Source organism: Poromitra crassiceps (assembly GCF_964638095.1).
Source record: "Poromitra crassiceps genome assembly, chromosome: 1".
NCBI classification, from domain to species: domain Eukaryota; kingdom Metazoa; phylum Chordata; class Actinopteri; order Beryciformes; family Melamphaidae; genus Poromitra; species Poromitra crassiceps.
Genome location: NC_139623.1, coordinates 88,504,583 through 88,524,131, shown reverse-complemented (window position 1 = coordinate 88,524,131; position 19,549 = coordinate 88,504,583). Strand labels below are relative to the sequence as shown.

At 44.0% G+C, this 19,549-nt stretch overlaps 1 protein-coding gene across 1 annotated transcript; it reads right to left on the bottom strand.

Annotated features, from left to right (window-relative positions):
* Window positions 1-9,299: 9,299 nt before the first annotated feature.
* Window positions 9,300-13,960, bottom strand: LOC310797658 (transcription factor ovo-like homolog lin-48; the record flags this gene model as incomplete). Its single annotated transcript, XM_083660070.1, has 4 exons — window positions 9,300-9,622; window positions 10,739-10,928; window positions 13,396-13,631; window positions 13,861-13,960. 4 exons carry the CDS (start codon window positions 13,958-13,960, stop codon window positions 9,300-9,302), a joined length of 849 nt encoding a protein of 282 aa, XP_083516196.1.
* Window positions 13,961-19,549: the final 5,589 nt, after the last annotated feature.

Genomic DNA, 19,549 nt, shown 5'->3' with positions numbered 1-19,549 from the left:
AGCCTACAGTGCTGCCTAGAACGTAAACATAAATGACATCGCATAGCACCTTCATAAAAATAGCTTACACACCTCCCCTCCTCCAAAAGAAACGTCCTCGTTTCAGCATCCATTCACGGTGTAACTACCTGGCATTGTAATGTAACATAAAGCACCCAACACATTCCATCACCCTCAAAATTACACACTCTTAACTCATTAACTAAACACCCCATCACTCCAATCCCCCAGAGACACGGACATTAACACACTCCATAACACTGCATCCCCCCCGTGAAAAGGCATCAGTATTTCCAAACATTCACAGTGCATTTCCATACCAACAATCTTTTTTTTTTTTTACACACATTTCCATTCCACAATAACCCCAACATTTACATTATTTATTTTCATTACTTCTTTTCTCTTTCTACCTTCATTTCGACCACCACCATTTCCATCCCCCCTTTTACAGCTTCTGTCCCACCTGAAGCACGCTACTCCCTTTCAACCCCAAAAATTCTCCCACACCCCCTTCTGTGTCCCACAGACATCACACGCACTGCAGTAGCTCAGCACATCCCCCGTGTGTCCGCTCAAGTAGAAATGTCCACGGATGCGGCTGAGTGTCTCTTCGGGCCCAAAATGACTGGATCCAGGGCCCTTGTGCGCCCCCTTCAGTGCCAATTCTCGCAGGTAACTGGGTACAACCGTCTGGAACCCCCTTCTACGGTGCCCTGTCCTCTCCAACAGCCCATCTTCATCCAGACGCAGGTCGGTAAAAATCTCCCACAGTCCCTTCATGGCACCGGAACACAGGGGAATCTCCTCCACAGGGGGCCGGCGTCCGGCCGCTACCCACACGTACACCGGACCGATATCCGCATCCTCCATCTGTCTGCGCTTCCACTCACCCACCTCGACATCCCTGATGGTCACTCTGTCGTCCGTCAGGTCCACATCTGGACACTCCTCCTGTTCCTCCGCCTCTTGCACTCGCTCGTCCTCTCGTCTTCCTCCCCCAGGGGGCGGCGTGTTGAGGGCAGCAGGGCGAACACCACCGGCATCCATCTCCACCTCGGCTTTCTGCACAGCAACCGTGGGGGTTGTGGAGCGCCTAGGTTGGGCCGGCTCCTCCGGCGTCAACCCCTCTCGCTCACCTGGAGACACGAGCGTCGCTCCCCCGTCTGTAACCGCGTTGCAGATTACCTCTCTCCGGCTGCTCACATTCTCCCCAGCCTGTGTCTCTCCTCTGTCCTCTATCCTCTCAGTGCACTCTCTGGCCAAATGACCTGGCCTACCACACGACCAGCAGAGTCTCACCTGCCAGCCGCCTGCACGTCTCTCCTCTTCCGCTGTCCTCCGGTCCCAGACAGCCTCTTGACACTCCCTGGCTAAGTGTCCAAACGCACCGCATGACCAACAGACACCCGGGTGTCCCCAGTACCGTTGTTCCGCGCACCTGGTCTGTCCCCCGGGACCGCTGCGACACCACCTCGCTATGTGCCCAGGTTCTCCACAAGTCCAACACCGTCTCTCTTGCGGCTCCTCCGGCCGTTCTCCACTCTTCGTCACCTCTGTGCTCAACAAGTCCACCTGCTGTATGACTTCTCGTAGCATCCGCATCAGCCCCTCTGCCCAGGCAGGCGTAGCATCCAACAGCCGTCTCACTTCCTTCAACAAACGGGCTTCCACACCCGCAAGCATCGAGCTGATCACCGTTGTCAGCTCCTCTCTCATCCCGTTCACCGACGGCCATTCTCCGCCGCGCAACATGATCGCACGTGGTGCTCCCAGCAGCTAGCACACACAGCTAGCTCCGTAGCAGTTAGCACGCACAGCTAACCGCCCTAGCGTTTTACTTCGGTTCTCCTCGGGACGTTCCCTTGAAACACCGCTGCCACCAGTGTAGCCGAGCGTTAGGCTGCGCTTAGACTTGGATATATAAAAGCAATAAATGGTGCAACTCCCACTTGAACACTCTCACCATGAGACGCCAGCTTTATTCCCTCTTCCCGTTCTCTCCTCCTCGTACTCTTCCAGCCTCAAGTTCCCCACAACAACAACCCACACTTCCGTTTCCGGCCTTCAACATAAAAGCCTACAGTGCTGCCTAGAACGTAAACATAAATGACATCGCATAGCACCTTCATAAAAATAGCTTACAATAGAGACAATTGAATGTAAAAACAAGGCCCTGTCTAAAAAGATAAAACAAGCACAATAAGCAGTTAAAAGTCCAGTTAAAGATGCAGCTAAAACAGCGGATAAAAGTCTTTCCCAGTCCAACGTCTCCAGTCACCGCGCCGCCGTCCTGTCCTTCGATGCTGATGATCGCTCTCCCCAGCACTGCACGCGGTCCGTGGCGTCCTTCCTGAAGCCACCGCTGCTGTGCTTGGTATGGACAGCGCGTCCCTGCTGTCCAGACTGTAAGTAGATGGCCTGGGTGGGTATCTTTAGTGGTGCTCGGCGCGTCCAGCTGATCTGGCTGTCTCTGCGGCTCCGTGCGGTACTGGATGGGAATGTGGGATCCCTCTGCTGCTGCTGCGTCTGCTCTGTGCCTCTGTCTCTCTCTGTCTGCCAATTCCTCCCAGGAGGGAATATATCTGCTGCCGGTTAAGTGTCTCCGCCCCCACACAGGTGCCTCTGCTGTGGCTGATGGTTTACAGGGCTGCCTCTTATCCTGTTGATTGCTGGGCCAAATCATAACTTCTATTCCATGCAAAATAATACAATAATAACAGTCCAGAAAACAACCACTCACAGTAAACAATCCAAAAATAAACAAAGTATAATAGAATGCATGCAACTCAAATAAAACTCAAATAAATAACTCAAATACAATAATGCCACAGCCTCACAGATACAGAAAACACCACAGAAGAAGAAGAAGAAGGACAGCACCCGGCACCCGACAGCACATCTTCAAACATTGTCGACACTGGTCAGATGACGATCTTCTGCATGTTTTTAGTGGGGATCCATACTGATGTTATGGAGGAACCCCAGGGGAGCAGGGGGAGAACACGCAAACTCTACACAGAAAGGCCTTTTTGATGAGACTATAGAACACCTGCGCAGTAGGCACTGAAGATATGGGGGATTGTAATAGAAAAATAGCTGAAATGCCTTGCTGATCCATCAATAATGAGATGCCCGTTTAAATGTGTATATAGGAGGATTTATTCCACATGTTTACATATGTGCACAGAATCTCCCCTGACCACATTTTGTCAGAAGAGCCACGAGTTCAAGTCTCTTCCCACCACTGGCATAATTAGTCAAATGTGTATCGATGGGACATTGATAAAATGGTGTTTTCATAGTAAATAGAGGTGCTCTGTGGCCTAAGAGTAAAAGTGTGGATCTGTCCCTTGATCTGGTGTGGTTCAACCAGATAATTGCCATCTACTGTAGCTGGATTCTAGTTAAGGTTGAGAGTGTGCACATTAAAATGCCCGTGCACAGGAGTTCATGCCCTACAGGAATGCTCTGCAATGATGGAGAGCATAGTTCACAAAATACATAGAAGAGCCATAGATCATAAGCAATCAATCAATAATTTTACTATCACAGGATACACCCTCAGCGTCTCAGGTGGGAATTGAACCCAGGACCTTCTAGCTGTGAGGCGACAGCGCCATGTGCCCTGAGCTAAGCACGTCCTGACCATACTCTCAAGAAGGGTGGTGGTGCAGATGATGGACAAGGTGGTTGAATGTGAGATTTCTGTAGGGTCAAACAAGGTGAAAGGATTGTCACTGTCCACGTCAAAACATGACCATGTTATCAATCATCACATGATGCACAGGTGACCAGACTTATCCTCAGGTGCCCACTGCCCAGCTGGGCTATCTCGTCAAAAGGGCCTTTCTGTGTGGAGTTTGCATGTTCTCCCCGTTACCCCCCAGGGGCTCCTCCATACAACATCGGTATGGACCCCCACTAAAAACATGCAGAAGATCGTCATCTGACCAGTGACGACTACAACCGAAGTTGGTCCCCGGGTGCTGTACACAAGAAAGCTGCCCACTGCTCCTGGCCTGCCCAAGGAAGCACAAGCCTGGATGGGATAAATGCAGAGACTATACATTACATTACATTACGTAATTTGGCAGACACTTTTGTCCAAAGCGACTTACAATAACACATTTTTGTCAGCAATAGAGCAATCAACTATGCAACAGTCTATGACAGCTACAACTTCTGAAGAAATAGTGGTAAAGTTTAGTTGTTGTTGTTTTTTTGAGAGAAAGATGTTAGTTCAAGGAGGAGCCAGGTGGAGCCTGAAAAGTTTTTGCCGAAAGATTGGCAGTGAAGCGGCCGTCCTGACGATAGGGGGGAGCTCATTCCACCATTGCGGAGCCAGGGACGAGAAGAGTCGCGATCGGGATGTGCGACTTTTGAGCCCCCATAGCGAAGGAGGGGCGAGGCGTCCTGCACTGGTGGAGGAGCGGAGGGAGCGGTGAGAGGTTTGGAACCTGACCATAGATTGTAAGTACAGAGGAGCTGTCTGGTGTACTGCCCTGTAGGCCAGTACCAGTGTCTTGAATTTGATGCGTGCCGAGATGGGAAGCCAGTGAAGGTCCCGGAAGAGAGGAGTGACATCAGAGAATTTGGGTTGGTTGAATACCAGACGGGCTGCAGCGTTCTGAATGAGCTGAAGCGGTTGAATGTCAGAGGCAGGTAGGCCAGCCAGGAGCACGTTGCAGTAGTCCAGGCGGGAGACGATAAGTGACTGGACCAGGAGTTGCGTCGCTTCCCTCGTGAGAAAGGGAGGGATTTTGGATTTTATATTTCACTGGCCACCATCAGCATGAGTGTGTGTGTGGCCACATGCATGTACTCTCTTTTAGAGGCTACAGCAGTGGCGTAGCCAGACTTGGCACAATGGGTGTGCCACAGAAAGAGAGGGTGTGCCAGGGGGCGGATCAAAAAATTTGGGGCTTTTCAAGCCAGATTTAGAGGGAAAATTGCGATATCTAGTGGACAAAAAAAATCACTACATAGTGCCTTGAAGGACCATGACATATCAATGTTTGCTCCTTTTCGCACTCATTATTAGCAGATAGAAGCAGTCAATTAAATTGTATTTTTTGGCAACATGTAAAACTACTTTGGTATCTCAAAAAAGTCTGCTGCTGCAGTGCAGGGAGGGTCTCGTTTCTCTTCTACAAAAGCAAACAGTGAGGATACAGTATATATCTTTGGAGGCTCTCAGAGAGATCTGTAGCGTCAGTGTCCTCTGGCTCTGCACAAACCTCCGGTGTGTTGTTGGCTGCGTTCCCCGCTGTTAACGTCATTGTTTCGGCTGCGTATTCTTCATCATCGTCTGTCTCTTCTCCACTGTACACCACCAATACAGTGTGCGGGAACGGGTGCACTACAATCCGCACTTGTTGAGGGGGAGGGTGACAACGAGTCATCTTCTTCCTTGTCGTCAATGCGACATTTCTTGCCTTTGCCGAAAAAGCTTAAAAGCGAGCTTTGTTTCATGTCTTCTTGATTTGGCGCTGCTGCTGCTGCTGTGCGTGCATTTGTTTACTTTACGTGGACGACAGCTTAACTAGTTTCCCATGATGCTCCGGGGCACATAGGTCAGCGGAGCGTGATTTCTATTCGCACATAGGATAAGTTGGACACAGTGCATGACAGCGTTGACATGTGTTTTGCAGACAAACAAAAAACTTTTTTTACCCCATTTTTTTTGGGTGCGCCAGCGGCCTGTCTGGGTGGCATTTGCACACCCTAGCGCACCCGTGGCTACGCGCCTGGGCTACAGTAGCATGCTCATACAGTGAAAATACTCATATCATATAAACTAGAAGACCTAAGGCATCCATTCGTCCCAACCGTTGGTCACCAACTGTAGTGCTAGCTTGTCGAGAACGGGTCTCACAACACTCCAAAGTTAGGCACAATTTTGGCAAGGGAAAAACTGGCATGGTCATTTTTTTCAAAGGGGTCCCTGCTCTCACCCCAAGATATGAATGAGATGAGTCTCCCCTTTACAGACATGCCCACCGCTAATCCCATGCAGTTTTTGGCAAAATATATGCATTTTTTGCATGCAGTATAAATGTTATTTTCACCTATTCTATTTGAATATTTCTGTATACCCTGGTCTGAAAAACTGAGACTTGTGGATCAATGAGCCCAATTGTATTCATCATGTGTGATACTGTATGTTAGTCCCCATAGTAGCCATTTCATTGTAGAGAGACCAATTTTTTAAACTTGACCTCACTGTATACTATAAAATGACCTTCTGACCTCTAGGATAAACACAGCCTCATGAATCTTTACAACAACAAACTAGAGACCTAGGGCCTTTATATTGACAATAAAGGCCCAATTATACTCTACATTAAAGAAACAGACGCATTTATTTTCGCATGAAAATGGAGTATAAATTAGCCTTAAGGGGGTTTCTGAGCGATTTCCAGAACAGAACTGTTCGCCACCAAATCACGACACCAATTAATGCAATTGTTAAGAAAATCTCCAAATGTCAAAACGTTTTTTATACTAAATCACAGCATGACTTTTTCTATGGTGTTTAGGTCTTGGTGTCTTAATGTGGTATTTTGGAGTGATATCATTCAGCCTGCCTGCACCATAGTTTATTGCATTCAATGGTCAAAATACATGAAACCGGAATTGTCCCCCTTTCTTTTGTTTCATAGATAATAACATTGGATATTTGAATGAACTGGAAATGTCCCCAATTCTCATTTGAGAAATACGGTCACCATTGCACAATGTCCCCATAGTGTTTATTATGGCAATGGAGATATGGGTAGGGAAGGGCTACAGGAGGTTGCTCAGCTCTCACGGTGACTGATATGATAGATACTATAGATAGAACAGTGCGCTGCACCCTGTAGGCCAGAACAGTGCGCTGCACCCTGTAGGCCAGAACAGTGCTCTGCACCCTGTAGCTCAGGGGTGTCAAACTCATCTCAGGTCACGGGCCACATGTGACCCAATTTGGTCTCAAGTGCCAGACAAAGAAAATCTATAATAACCTATAAATGACATCTACAAATGTTCCTGTTTCTTTTAGTGTAAAGAATTGCAGGTACATTTTAAGAACAGATTTTCACATAGGGTTATCTCAGCTACCATCAAACTAGTCTCGGCTCCCAGACGTTTGGTGAGCTGCGCCACCAAACGTCTGGGAATTTCACTGTCAGAAACTGTCTGTCCGAGCCCGGCGAGAACCGCCGGCAGCAGACACGCCTACATTTATTATTAGAATTTTATTTGGTAGCGTCAATGCCATTTATCATAGTCCTAACACAGAGCATGAAGCTGATATGCTCCAAACAAAATTTATAGCTGTGGTTTATTTTACAATCATTTTTCCTACCCGGAAGGGGTCTGCTTGCTACTGTGTGAAGTCATCAGCAGGCTCTGTAACGTTAGCCTCGGGAGTCGGGTTTATCGCTGGGGGAAAGACCTCTAGCCGCCGGGGCCGGATGAAACACGTCCTATTAACAGGTTATGTTTGTTTCTAAGTGATTAATATGTTTCTCCGCAAATGCGACGATGTTTTGCGAGACACCGGTTCTGCATGAGCGTCACTGCCCCCAGAAAGCAAGCCCGCCCACAACACTCATGATTGGTTCTCCGATGCAAGGCTTCCAACAGCGCCACCTAACGTTATGCAAAGATTTAAATAGTAATATTCTCAGTCTTACAGGAGTGAAACGGATTAAGACTGAGGGCTGAGTCTACCATCAAACAAATGATCAAATCTACTGTCTGTAGCTGTGCATTACAATTGACAGCAACTGTAGGTTTAAAATACATGCTACAGCATGCGCTGGGACGCGTCATCAGTGATGTTAGCTGGGGTCGTAAGGTGTTTCGGGTCTGTCAACATTATAGACCCTCGCCCAGTAGACCCAGCCGAGGCCGATTAAGACCCCGACCCTCGTCCCAGAAGCAGCCGCTCACGGATCAGCCTTCCTATTCTGTCTGCAACGTTGCCCGCAGAAGGGTTGATCACGTCCAATCCGCTGCAATAGAGTTAGTGCTACACCGCAGTATTGTAAGACCCTTCGGTGCATGGAGGGTCTAAGGCCCTGTGTGGGTACAATTCTCTATAGTAAAAGGTGAGGAAAATAGTTCGCCATTTAGTGATTAATACAGAAAACACGAATAGGCTACTTAATATTTAAGTTGCTCCTCAAACCTGGTACCTTAGCCTTCACAACTGCATCACATTGGATTGAAGGACTTCTCAGTGTTATTTTTACACTTTGCAAAGACATCCTGTGGGCTGGATGGACCCTTTGTCAGGCCAGATCTGGGCCCCGGGCTGTATGTTTGACACCCCTGCTGTAGGCCTATCTGGCTGCTTCTCAAGTTTAACCTAAAATGGGCTGGGATTAAAATAAACCCATGCAAATCAGGAAGCAACTCTATTGTTCAAGGGAAAACAACAAACAATTCCATATTTTTGTAGGAAGACATTTCCTCAACAGTTTAGAAACTTAACAAAACACTTAGGCATGCTACAGAAACGTCAAATCACCTGCCACACCACACCAAAAAAGTCCTGAACAGTTGTTGATAAAAAGTGAATTTATATGCTAGTGTGGTATTTAACAACAATAAGAATAATTGTTGCCCATTATTTTTATTTTTTATAGTTAGCAACAAAGAGAGCAAGCTCTTATTTTCAGTTCTAGGCCCTACCCTCAGGTCAAAATTGTTTTTTTTTATCAGCAAGAATAAAAAAAGATATAAGTGCAGAGAAAATGCATAATTAGAGACTATATAAAACATTATTAACATTAATCATGATTAAATATAAAAATATATACATGTAAAAAACAGCCTATATAAATAGCCTAAAAAGTGCAGTAATATCCTAAACAATTGAGGCATTTAAAAAAAATGCACAGGATGAAGGTGGCACAGATATATTGACAGATATCAGATGATTGTAGCCTACAACACAAATACTTTTTTGAAAACTAATAAAAGATTCAAATTTGATTCAATGTATCCTGAAGCTGTATATAATTTATGTACATTTAACATTCTATCAACAGTGATGTGCATCTCTTTTAATAAGAAGACAATGCTAAGGCACAAAGTAATCTATTCGAAATGAATACATCTCAAGTCCATATTTAAACTCAAGCTTAGCTGATAACTTCACGAGCATTAAGGGCAGTTTATAGTACATGGTCGCCACCGAGCATGGCCACCAACAATCATCGATGGCCATTGGGCCAAATGGACATCGATGATAGTCGGTGGCCATGGTCGGTGGTGACCATATAAACTGCTCTTTAGAATCAGTCTTAAACATAGTATCCAGGGGTTGAGTACAGCAGGTAGGGGTTGAGTTTACGGTCAGCTGGTGCAAAGCTGCCATTCTCATGGGCTTGGCGGCGGTAGTAGCGGCGCAGGGCAGGGCTTCCGGGGTGACACTGCCGCACATGGAGGAAGTACTCATCAGGCCGGTTGGAGGTGTAACCACAGTCCTCACACACGAAGATCTTGGAGCGGCGCTGGCGGTAGGCGTACTGCTGGTGGACGCCATGGATCTTCCTCATATGGGACTCAAGAGAGCAACGCTGCGTGAAGGCTTTCTCGCAGAGTTCACACCTGTAGGGGCGGATACCTGCAGCAGGAGAAGACAAGTGGGTGGTTTTTGTGTGTGCGTGTATAGATGCAGGTATGCATCCTACTTTGATTACAGAGGCTTAGTTGCATCACAATACTGGTAGTCTGATACGATAGTCTGATATAAAAGTAAATTTGTTTTCAAATGTGTTGTTGTCTTTAGTGATTGCCCCTTTAATTGGCCCAAGTCCTTACTGGTTTTGGGTTTTGTTAGCTAGCTAACTAGCCCGGTAATTTAAATGCAACTGACATTTAATGTTAACATGTAACTACTAGCCATAGTTATTTAAGCAGCAGCGTGCCTTAAACACCTCTTAGCTGGTGTAAAATCACTGTAAATCACAGCCTCACACAGCTTATTGGTTTTATAAAACGGTTACTACAGAGCCTACCTGGTAAGGTTTGAGCAACTAAAAAATTCAATCTTGATAAGAAATAATCGTTCTTCCGCCAAGCAAGGTAGCCCCCCTCCATACGTAGTTGCACCGCACATTATTTGATTAATCATGAGAGACCAGTGGGTAAGATTTAACAGGCAAGCTTTATTCAGCAAATGCCATGGTAGCTAATTTGGCATATGACTCCATGATAAGATGTCGCTCCTCTTGTGGTGAGAGATGAGAGCATCGGCGCAGACTAGGATAGAGAATCCTCCCCGGTAGGGAATTCTTCAGGGGTCAAAGACATTGGTGGTGGACTGGTGGGGTGGGTAGGGCGAAACTGAGGTGATCAATCTGGAAGAGGATGATGACATGGTAACCTCGGCTATACTGCACACGTCCTCTTCGGTGATTGGCTGAGCAGACGGAGATGGACAACGTCATATTTGGCAGATGACATGGGCTGATTGGCTATTGAAGATGGAGTGATATTGGTGACATAACTGGGCAGTGCTGGTCCGCCCGCTCATTACGCAGCTTGCATAAGACCCCCAACACTGTAAAGGCCCCGTGTTGTTGTTATCCTATGTGCATGCATTATTGTGGTTGCCGATTGGGCACTTATGTAACTGACTGACTCCTAATATCTGAATGGATTATCAGTGTTTATGTCCTTTGCATACTTGTATTTATGTGAAATAAATAATTCAAATGTGTGTGCATGCATCCCTCACCTGTATGTGTGCGCATATGCCTCTTGAGGTCAAAGGTATCGTTGAAGCCTTTGCCGCAGAACCGACAGGGGTGTCTCTTCAACAGGCTGTGGCACTTGAGGTGGCGCGTCAACATGCGCTGCAGGGGGAACACCTTGTGACACACCGAACACAGGAAGTCTCCTGAGCTGGGGGACGCACGGGGGCGGGGCTAGTAGAGTGAGAGATGTGGGGGTCACAACACTGCTGTAAACTTATTGATTAGGAAAGTGGGGGGAAAACCATACTTGGGCAAACCTTATACTGTAGGTGAAAAATGCCATTTAAAAAACAAATTATTAGTTTTGTTACACCAGAGGAGGAGATATGTAGCCTGGCTCCAGACCCTCGAAGCCACACCAACTCCACAGTTGTGAATTTGGCTCTTCTTGGTCTGGAATCACCATGTGCAAATGCCTTTTCTCCAGTTGAAAATCCAATGACGGACGCTGATTGGCTAACGCTATTGTCAGTAGGGGCGGACTGGGATCATAATTCAGAAGCAGGCCAGGCCAACACGGGCTGACACGCGAAAAAGTTTGGGCTGTTTGAAGCCCATTTGGGCCATTTGAAGCCCAATTTGGGTAGTTTGAAGCCAGATTTGGGCCGTTTGAAGCCAGATTTGGGCCGTTTGAAGCCCAATTTGGGTCGTTTGAAGCCAGATTTGGGCCATTTTGAAGCCCAATTTGGGTTGTTTGAAGCCAGATTTGGGCCGTTTGAAGCCCAATTTGGGTCATTTGAAGCAGGATTTAGTGAATATAATGCTAACACGATGATACATGTTACCTATTTGTTCATTAATAGAAACATCAACATTGCCTAGATAACTGCAAGTATAATATGAAGAAGTAAAACCAAAAACATGCCTCTGTACAAACGCTTCACAGCAAACTTTATTTAAGGAAGAGTGATCAGATCGTGCATACTGCGTTATTCTCCACAGGCTTAAGAACTACACGTCATAACAATAATAATAAACATTGACATATTCTCAGTTTCATTAAACATCTTCCTGTTTAAGCAAGCCCCTAACATTAAAGACATGTTAGTGTGTTCTGCTCAAGCCCCAACCTTTGTTTCTGAAAAATTATGCCAACAATGGTTTTAGTCTCTATAGCCGTGTTGAGCAATGCAAAACTCAAGGCTCCAACACAAGAGTCCAGAAATGAATGAGTGACATCACGGTGGCTCTGTCCATATTTTCATGGTTCTGAGCTTCTGAGTCCAATTTTACAATGAGATGCACCCACTTTAACCCTGAAGTGTAATTATTACTTCAGACTAACTAATAAAGTAATAAAACCACTAGTAAACCAGTAGGCGGCGCCTGGCCTGCTGTTCAGTGAGTGGCCTGACTGCGGGCACACACACAAAAAAAAAAAAGTACAGGCCAGGCCAGGCCACCGGGCATTTGCCCAACGTGCCCGATTATGCAGTCAGCGCCTGGTTGTCAGTCATGCACAACAGAAACAGCTGTGGCCAAAGCTAACGTGTATAATGTGGATGCTAGTCATAGGTTGATGTTGCCGCACGGACCGGTTTATGTGACGGACATGTAACTTCCTGGTCAGACATAATGTAAAGAGTAAAGCACGTTACTGATATTCTGCTCTCCGTCTTGTCATTATGTGATCTTAGAGGCATAAAGATTACACAACATAACATAGCTAGCTAATGCTAGCCAGCTTCTCCATGTTAAGCAGCCAACTTTGGCCGACTTTGTACTTTTCGTTTTAACGAACGTCTTATTAGTTACTGCAGTGTACAATAAGACTTATTAGTTACTGCAGTGTACAATAAGACTTATTAGTTACTGCAGTGTACAATAAGACTTATTAGTTACTGCAGTGTACAATAAGACTTATTAGTTACTGCAGTGTACAATAAGACTTATTAGTTACTGCAGTGTACAATAAGACTTATTAGTTACTGCAGTGTACAATAAGACTTATTAGTTACTGCAGTGTACAATAAGACTTATTAGTTACTGCAGTGTACAATAAGACTTATTAGTTACTGCAGTGTACGATAAGACTTATTAGTTACTGCAGTGTACAATAAGACTTATTAGTTACTGCAGTGTACGATAAGACTTATTAGTTACTGCAGTGTACGATAAGACTTATTAGTTACTGCAGTGTACAATAAGACTTATTAGTTACTGCAGTGTACAATAAGACTTATTAGTTACTGCAGTGTACAATAAGACTTACATTAAAAGCACAAGTACAAATTCAGCCAACTTTAGCTGCTTAACGTGGAGAAACTGGCTAGCATTAGCTAGCTACATTAGCTTGTGCTTGTGACTAGCAAGACTGCTGCGGCTGCCCTGCCGATTGGTTAGGGAAAACCGAAGCCCGTCCCCTCATAGAAATGCTCTGAAGTGAGCACAATCTCAGACGAAGAGGCAATGAGTTAATGAATTGACAATGTAGTTTGAATATCAGGCTAGGTGATATGATTTGTAAAAAAACATTCCTACATTTCTGTTAATTAGGGATTCAAACTGAACAAATAGGGCTTCAGTAAGCAATTGATCTTGACTGTATTTTACAATATAATTTTGTTAGGAAGTAGAATGTACAGTAAAAGCCAGCCCACATGAGATACAGTATTTCACATTCAAACTATGACCCTACCTTAGCTCGGCTTGCCAACGCCAGTGCATTTGGATGGTAGTAGGGGCCCTGGGGTGGTATCAGGGTGGACCAGTCTTGGGCTGTAGCAGGCCCTGGCCCTCCTGGTCCTGCTAGGGGTACTGGCACTCTGATGTCTTGTGCTGTCCCAGGTCCTACAGCGCTTACTGGCTGAGGAAGAGTGGCAGGCTTTTGGACATCAGGGCTACTGAGTATCTGTTCCATAGCATTCTTACTCACTAAAAGGGACCAAAGAAAACATCAGTTGTCTAACATTAGTAAATTAACAGGTTTTACTGAATTATAACTGATAATTGACACATAGTATGACTTAGTCACTACTACTGTAGGGTTAATCCAAGTGGTGTCTTACTCATTTAACTTTTTTAAATTTGAAATAATCCAATGATGAATCAGTAGTGAAACAATGAAAATAAAATGTATAATACTTTGTCTTGACACTCTTACCTACTATAGTATCTTCTTTCCAGTCCATCTGCTCCGGCTCTTTCCATCGCCAAGCACCATGGGCTGCCTGTTTCTTTTTGACAAGGAAAGACCTTGGCATCCTTTGCTTTCTGTCCTTCTTTTGCTTCTATAGCCTATCTGCAGATCTGTCTCTTATCTGACCCTTGATGTACGTAGTCCCTGCTCTCAAATGCCACACTGCTTTTAGTTTGTGATCAGCTACTGTGAAAGACCAATTGAGAAATCACATCGCCTCGCCCTCAACGTCCCGTCCGTATCCTTCGACAACTGCCCAACAAGGTAGCCCAACAAAATCACAGCTCTCATTTCCATAACACTCTCTTGGAAGAGTGGCGAAGGTTTGGAGTTGGGGGGTGGGGTGGTTGGGCTGGGGAGTGTTTTGACTCGTGTACACCTGTGTTGACTGTGCGCGTGCGCCGCTTTAACTGGTCCCCCAATGGTTTTGCATGTCAGGCAGTGAAAATCCGGGGGCCTTCGCATTCAAGTGGCCCTCGGCATGCAAATATGGGCCCCGGACCAAGCCCTTGCCCCAGACAAAGGGCACGGTCTGAGTAACAGGAGCATGCACAGAGGAGCCACAACCTTAACTGCTAGGTAAATCAGCCCTTTCTTTTTTCTTTTCTTTTTTTTGCCTCCTTATGTTTCAATTGTTTGGTGGGATTATGGAGCTTCTAAAAATGCAGACAAAGGCCATTAAAAGGCATTGAAAAGATGTCAAGCATGTAGTGTTTGGTGTCCGTTGACTGTGTCATTTACATAAATGGACATACATGATGGCACATTATATCTTTCTGGAGTCGCAACTACACTACGGTATTCTCTTTCTAGGAATGCAAAAAGATGTCCAAAATGCTCAAATCTCCAGCAATGATGATCAATGTATTACTCAGGCATCTAAACAGTCCCTCTTTGTCTAGCAATTCCACCAAAGAATAACATCTCAGCCTTGTCTAATGGTCTGCCCTGCACGGCCAGAAAGAAAAGAGTGCGTTCACGAGAGCAAATGAACTGGCATCTTATTTCACTGGATTCTGCATGGCAAATACAGACGCAGCCAGAGACATGCAAATACCAATAGAGGTCACTCCAAGAATACCTCAGCTCATCCAGAGAATCATGAAGAGTAATGTGTTTCAGTGGCAGTCACTGCCAGTATAGGCAATTAGGCATGCATGCATGTATGTATGTAATAATGTATGTAGGTATACCATGTATGTATGTATGTATGCCATGTAGCTATGTATGTACTGTATGTATGTATGTATGTATGTATGTATGTATGTATGTATGTGATGACATACATTCAGACATACTGTACATACCGGTACGTACGTATATGTCTGAAATTTCAGCAACATTTTCCAAAGTGAGAACCTATTAGGCATCTATTTGCCCACTGAATAGATAAATGGTTCTCAAAATGTTTCATGCTATAGTATAGGGAACCCATTCACTGTGGAACCTCACCTGATAACACGTTCATTGTAAGTTACTCTGGATAAGCATGTCAACTAAGTGCATACAATTTGATGTAAAATGGATGTATTTGTTGTTTTGTTTATGTATTTGAGGGACGATAAAAAAAAAATCTGAATGTTACTTCTGTAAGTGTGAATCTGTTAAGGTGTATGAGTAAAACAACCAGTGGTTTTTGATATTAACAAAATTATCTTAATACTGAGCTATGATATGTATGTGTGTAGTGTTAGCGTTTCCTTAGTGCCTGCAGGAGACTGTTGACTGTACTGTGTGCTGCTGCCCTCCGGAGTTGCGCTCTAACTGTATGCAAAGTACCAGCCTGTGTGCTGCAGCATGGAAATCTAATGGTAAAATGGAAGGCAGCTCCACTTTACTTTGCACACACAGATGGTGTAAATTCTGGTAGCACTTCACATTACAGCTCGGTAAACAACATGGTAACAGGTAATAGTGTGATAATAAAGAAGTAATAATTAAAGTAATCAGGTATGTAATGACCAATTAGCTTGGTATTAACAATGGGTATACCTGGGTAATTAGAGGGAGATTTATGTAATATGTTAACAGGATAGGGTAACAGGGCCAGAAACAAATAGTAATAATGGGGAATTTTAATTTCATGGTAATATTAGATTAAAACAAACATCTAGAGACAAAGGGATTACCTGGAAACACTTCCCAGCTAGCAATCTGCAGCCCCGATAGTGCCCCACCAGTGTTAATACCAAGCAATTACCTGGTTATTACTTTTGTAATTACCGTAGGCTACATGGTATTACCTAATTATTACTTCTTTATGATCACACTATTACCATGTTGTTACCGAGCTGTAATGTAAAGTGCTATCGAAATGCTTTCTTGTGACTCATCAATAATACAAGACATACAAGACTGACCCTTTAAATGACTAATGTCGACTAGTACTATAGAGTCATTTGTCCATTGCCTTGATTTGGAGATAAACTAAACATGTATGCTTTGCAGATTAGGACAAATGAAAACAGATAAGTGGAATATTTGTCCTGTTGCAGTGATTTGTGGGTACCAGGGATATCCTTGAGGAGCACCCAAGAAAGATGCAAGGTGCTATGTGGAGCATTTTAACATCAATAAATCACTATTTTTGAGACATAATTAACAAACAAAAGCATTGCTAAAAATGGTAGCCTCTACTGGCCTCTACACTGCATTTTACATCGCCAACAGGTCTGATTTCATGAGAATTCTGATTAATTGGTTTATGGCACAACGGGAGATTGTACAAAATAGGAAGAGCACATTGTCATCGCAACATGTTTGGTGCATCAATTTCAGCAGCATATTACTATTGATTTTTCAGCATTATAGCCTTCTCCAACTATTGAGAAATTATATGTTATTTAAGTTACAAAAGTTATTTAAGTAACTAGTAACTTAAGTAGATTTGTTTGTGTGTGTGTGTGTGTGTGTGTGTGTGTGTGTGTGTGTGTGTGTGTGTGTGTGTGCGCACGCGACGATTTTACATTGGTGCACTGGATGCACGTGCACCCCTTGTGCCCAGATGAAGAAAAAAAAAGAATTCTACACGTGTCCGAAACTAAATCTAATCGAATATATATACGTATATTATGTGTCGTAGATATTTATATTTCATTGTATTCAACATTATTCAATGCAATTTCTCGATTCATTGTTTCTGAAAAAAATAAATCTATACTTGACCTCTCAACTCAACTAACTCGTAGTTTTTCATCATTGTAAAGCCACAGCCTAGTGAAGAGGATATTAATGTGATGTGTGTTCTTCATAGATCTATTACTAGCCTCTTCATTTTGCTCTGAGTATACCAGATTAATACATTTTACTTTAAATGTACAACATTTCTTTGTCCCTGGAAACCTCCCATTCGGGGTTCACTTTTGACCGTGATGGTGCACCCCCTGGTTGGAAAGCCTAGAATCGCCTGTGTGTGTGTGTGTGTGTGTGTGTGTGTGTTTGTGTGTGTGTGTGTGTGTGTGTTTGTGTGTGTGTGTGTGTGTGTGTGTGTGCGCGCGCGTGCGTGCGTGCGTGCATGTGTGTCGGGGGGGGGGGGGGGTGTCATGAACACCTCTAGGATACTTATTTATATTCTATTACTAATGTCAATGCCTCACCATGAAATCCCCATGCATGCATTACAATGATTCATTTTGTTTACAGGACATAAGACATGTTCATTCTATTATACTACATTATACTATTACATGTACATTCAAAATTGATTGGTTATGCCATATCATCAGCAAGCAACAGAAGTACTGTACATTTTCTATTTATATTTCATAGTGTCACTACTATAGAGCTCAACAGGCAAGTGACTTTTCGTGACGTAATTTGCCCCGGAAGTAAGTTCCGCATCCATTTTCGCCGTAGACATTTTGATAAATCCAAGTATAATGAGTTTTAAGGCTCGAACCAAGCCAACAAGTCTTCCAGAGAATCTTGTTGAGTGACCATAAAACACTTGGTTTAAGCGAGAACAAAAAATAACAACGGGTAAAAAAATAATAATCTTGTAATTTTTTGTTCTCGCTTAAACCAAATGTTGTTTGGTTTAACTAAACCCCTAACCCTAACCCTACCTCAATACCTTGGAACCTTCATTGACTTTCCTGATATATGTTCTTTAATTTAAACTCCCAATTCTCTTTTAGACCTTCCCACATAATAGAAGCCACATGGACACTTTAATACGCTTACAGTAGTAAACATTGTATTTCAGCTTATCCTGCCTCTGACTGTTTCTGGATGTGCCGAAGAAGACTATAATACCAAAATGTCAGTCTGACTAGTGACATGCTGCTGAAATAAATGCAAAGGATGTTTAAAAATGCTTCATACTGTATAGCCTATCACTTTTAATTTCACTATTATTCAATGTGCTGTTTTGAACATTGTATCACCAAGGAGAACCAAGTAGGCTATGAAAAGGTTTTCATTTACTTCATGCTTTAATGAGCCAAAAATGGCCGATACCATTGTTAATCATTGGCAAATGTGGCTTTGTTTACATGTATGTCCAATGGAAATTTGCTGACCTGAGGCATCTATAGTGACAGTGATGACAGACTGAAAGGCTGATTCTCTAGCAGGTCTGACCAGTCTGAACATGATTAGACAATAGGCCATGTTAGACTGCTGAATGTGTTTGTGGTCTACCACGCCCTTGTCAGTCTTTCAGTTTTGAGAGGGATAGTGAGATGGTTTGGTGTGTATTATGTGCACGTGTGTGTCAGTTAGCTGGCCAAACTGCAGGCTGTTGCACATTATTATTTATACAAGCAAGAGCAGAAGAGATAGACAGTTGCCCATTGTTGTCTATTTATAGATTAATTACGTCAATATACAGTATCATTCTCAAATTCATTAAACACCCCATCTACACCTGGTTTTTAAATGTGACCATTATCCAGATAACTTATCCGGATGCAGGTTGCATTCTGGTGTAAATGTGGTGCGATACAGTGGCACAGAAACGGATGCTGCACAGTCCCACAGTGCACCATCGACTTGTTGCTGAGTAGTTGAAGTTACTACAGTCCTAGGCTATACCACGAATGTAGGATAAGCAGATCCAGGATCTGTCCCTTGATCTGGTTTGGCTTAACCAGATAATTGCGATCTAGCTATATATATATATATATATATATATATACGTAGTTAAAGCCCCATTCAGTAAGTTTTGGAGTTGGAGAAACTGCGCCCTCTGCGTGCATTAGTATCGGTAACGATATCGCCATTCAAAGTCAACAAAACACAGCGCCAGAAAGCTCTATGTACATGTTGTGACATCGGGTACTCACCACGTGATGAAATAATAATCCATAGTTCCGTGAAACATCATTTTCGTAGCAAATCCGAATCGAGTTACTTCCTTGTTTTCATGAACACAGCGCTTCCGCTGTACAGCGCATGCGCGCATGCTTTTCTTGCTACGGGACGTGGCAGACAAACTGCTTAGTCCCAGTGCTGGCCAATGGAGGGCGGTGTGGGATAAATAAAGACGAGGGTCTCCCTATTCCAAGTCAATCTACCATGTCCTGTGACTAAAAAGCTATTATATTTCAGTAAAAATGTTAAAAATCTTACTGATTGGGGCTTTAAGCCATACCACGAATGTAGTTCTCAAGTTGATCCAGGTTTTTCTAATCAAGTTGAGAGCGTGCACATG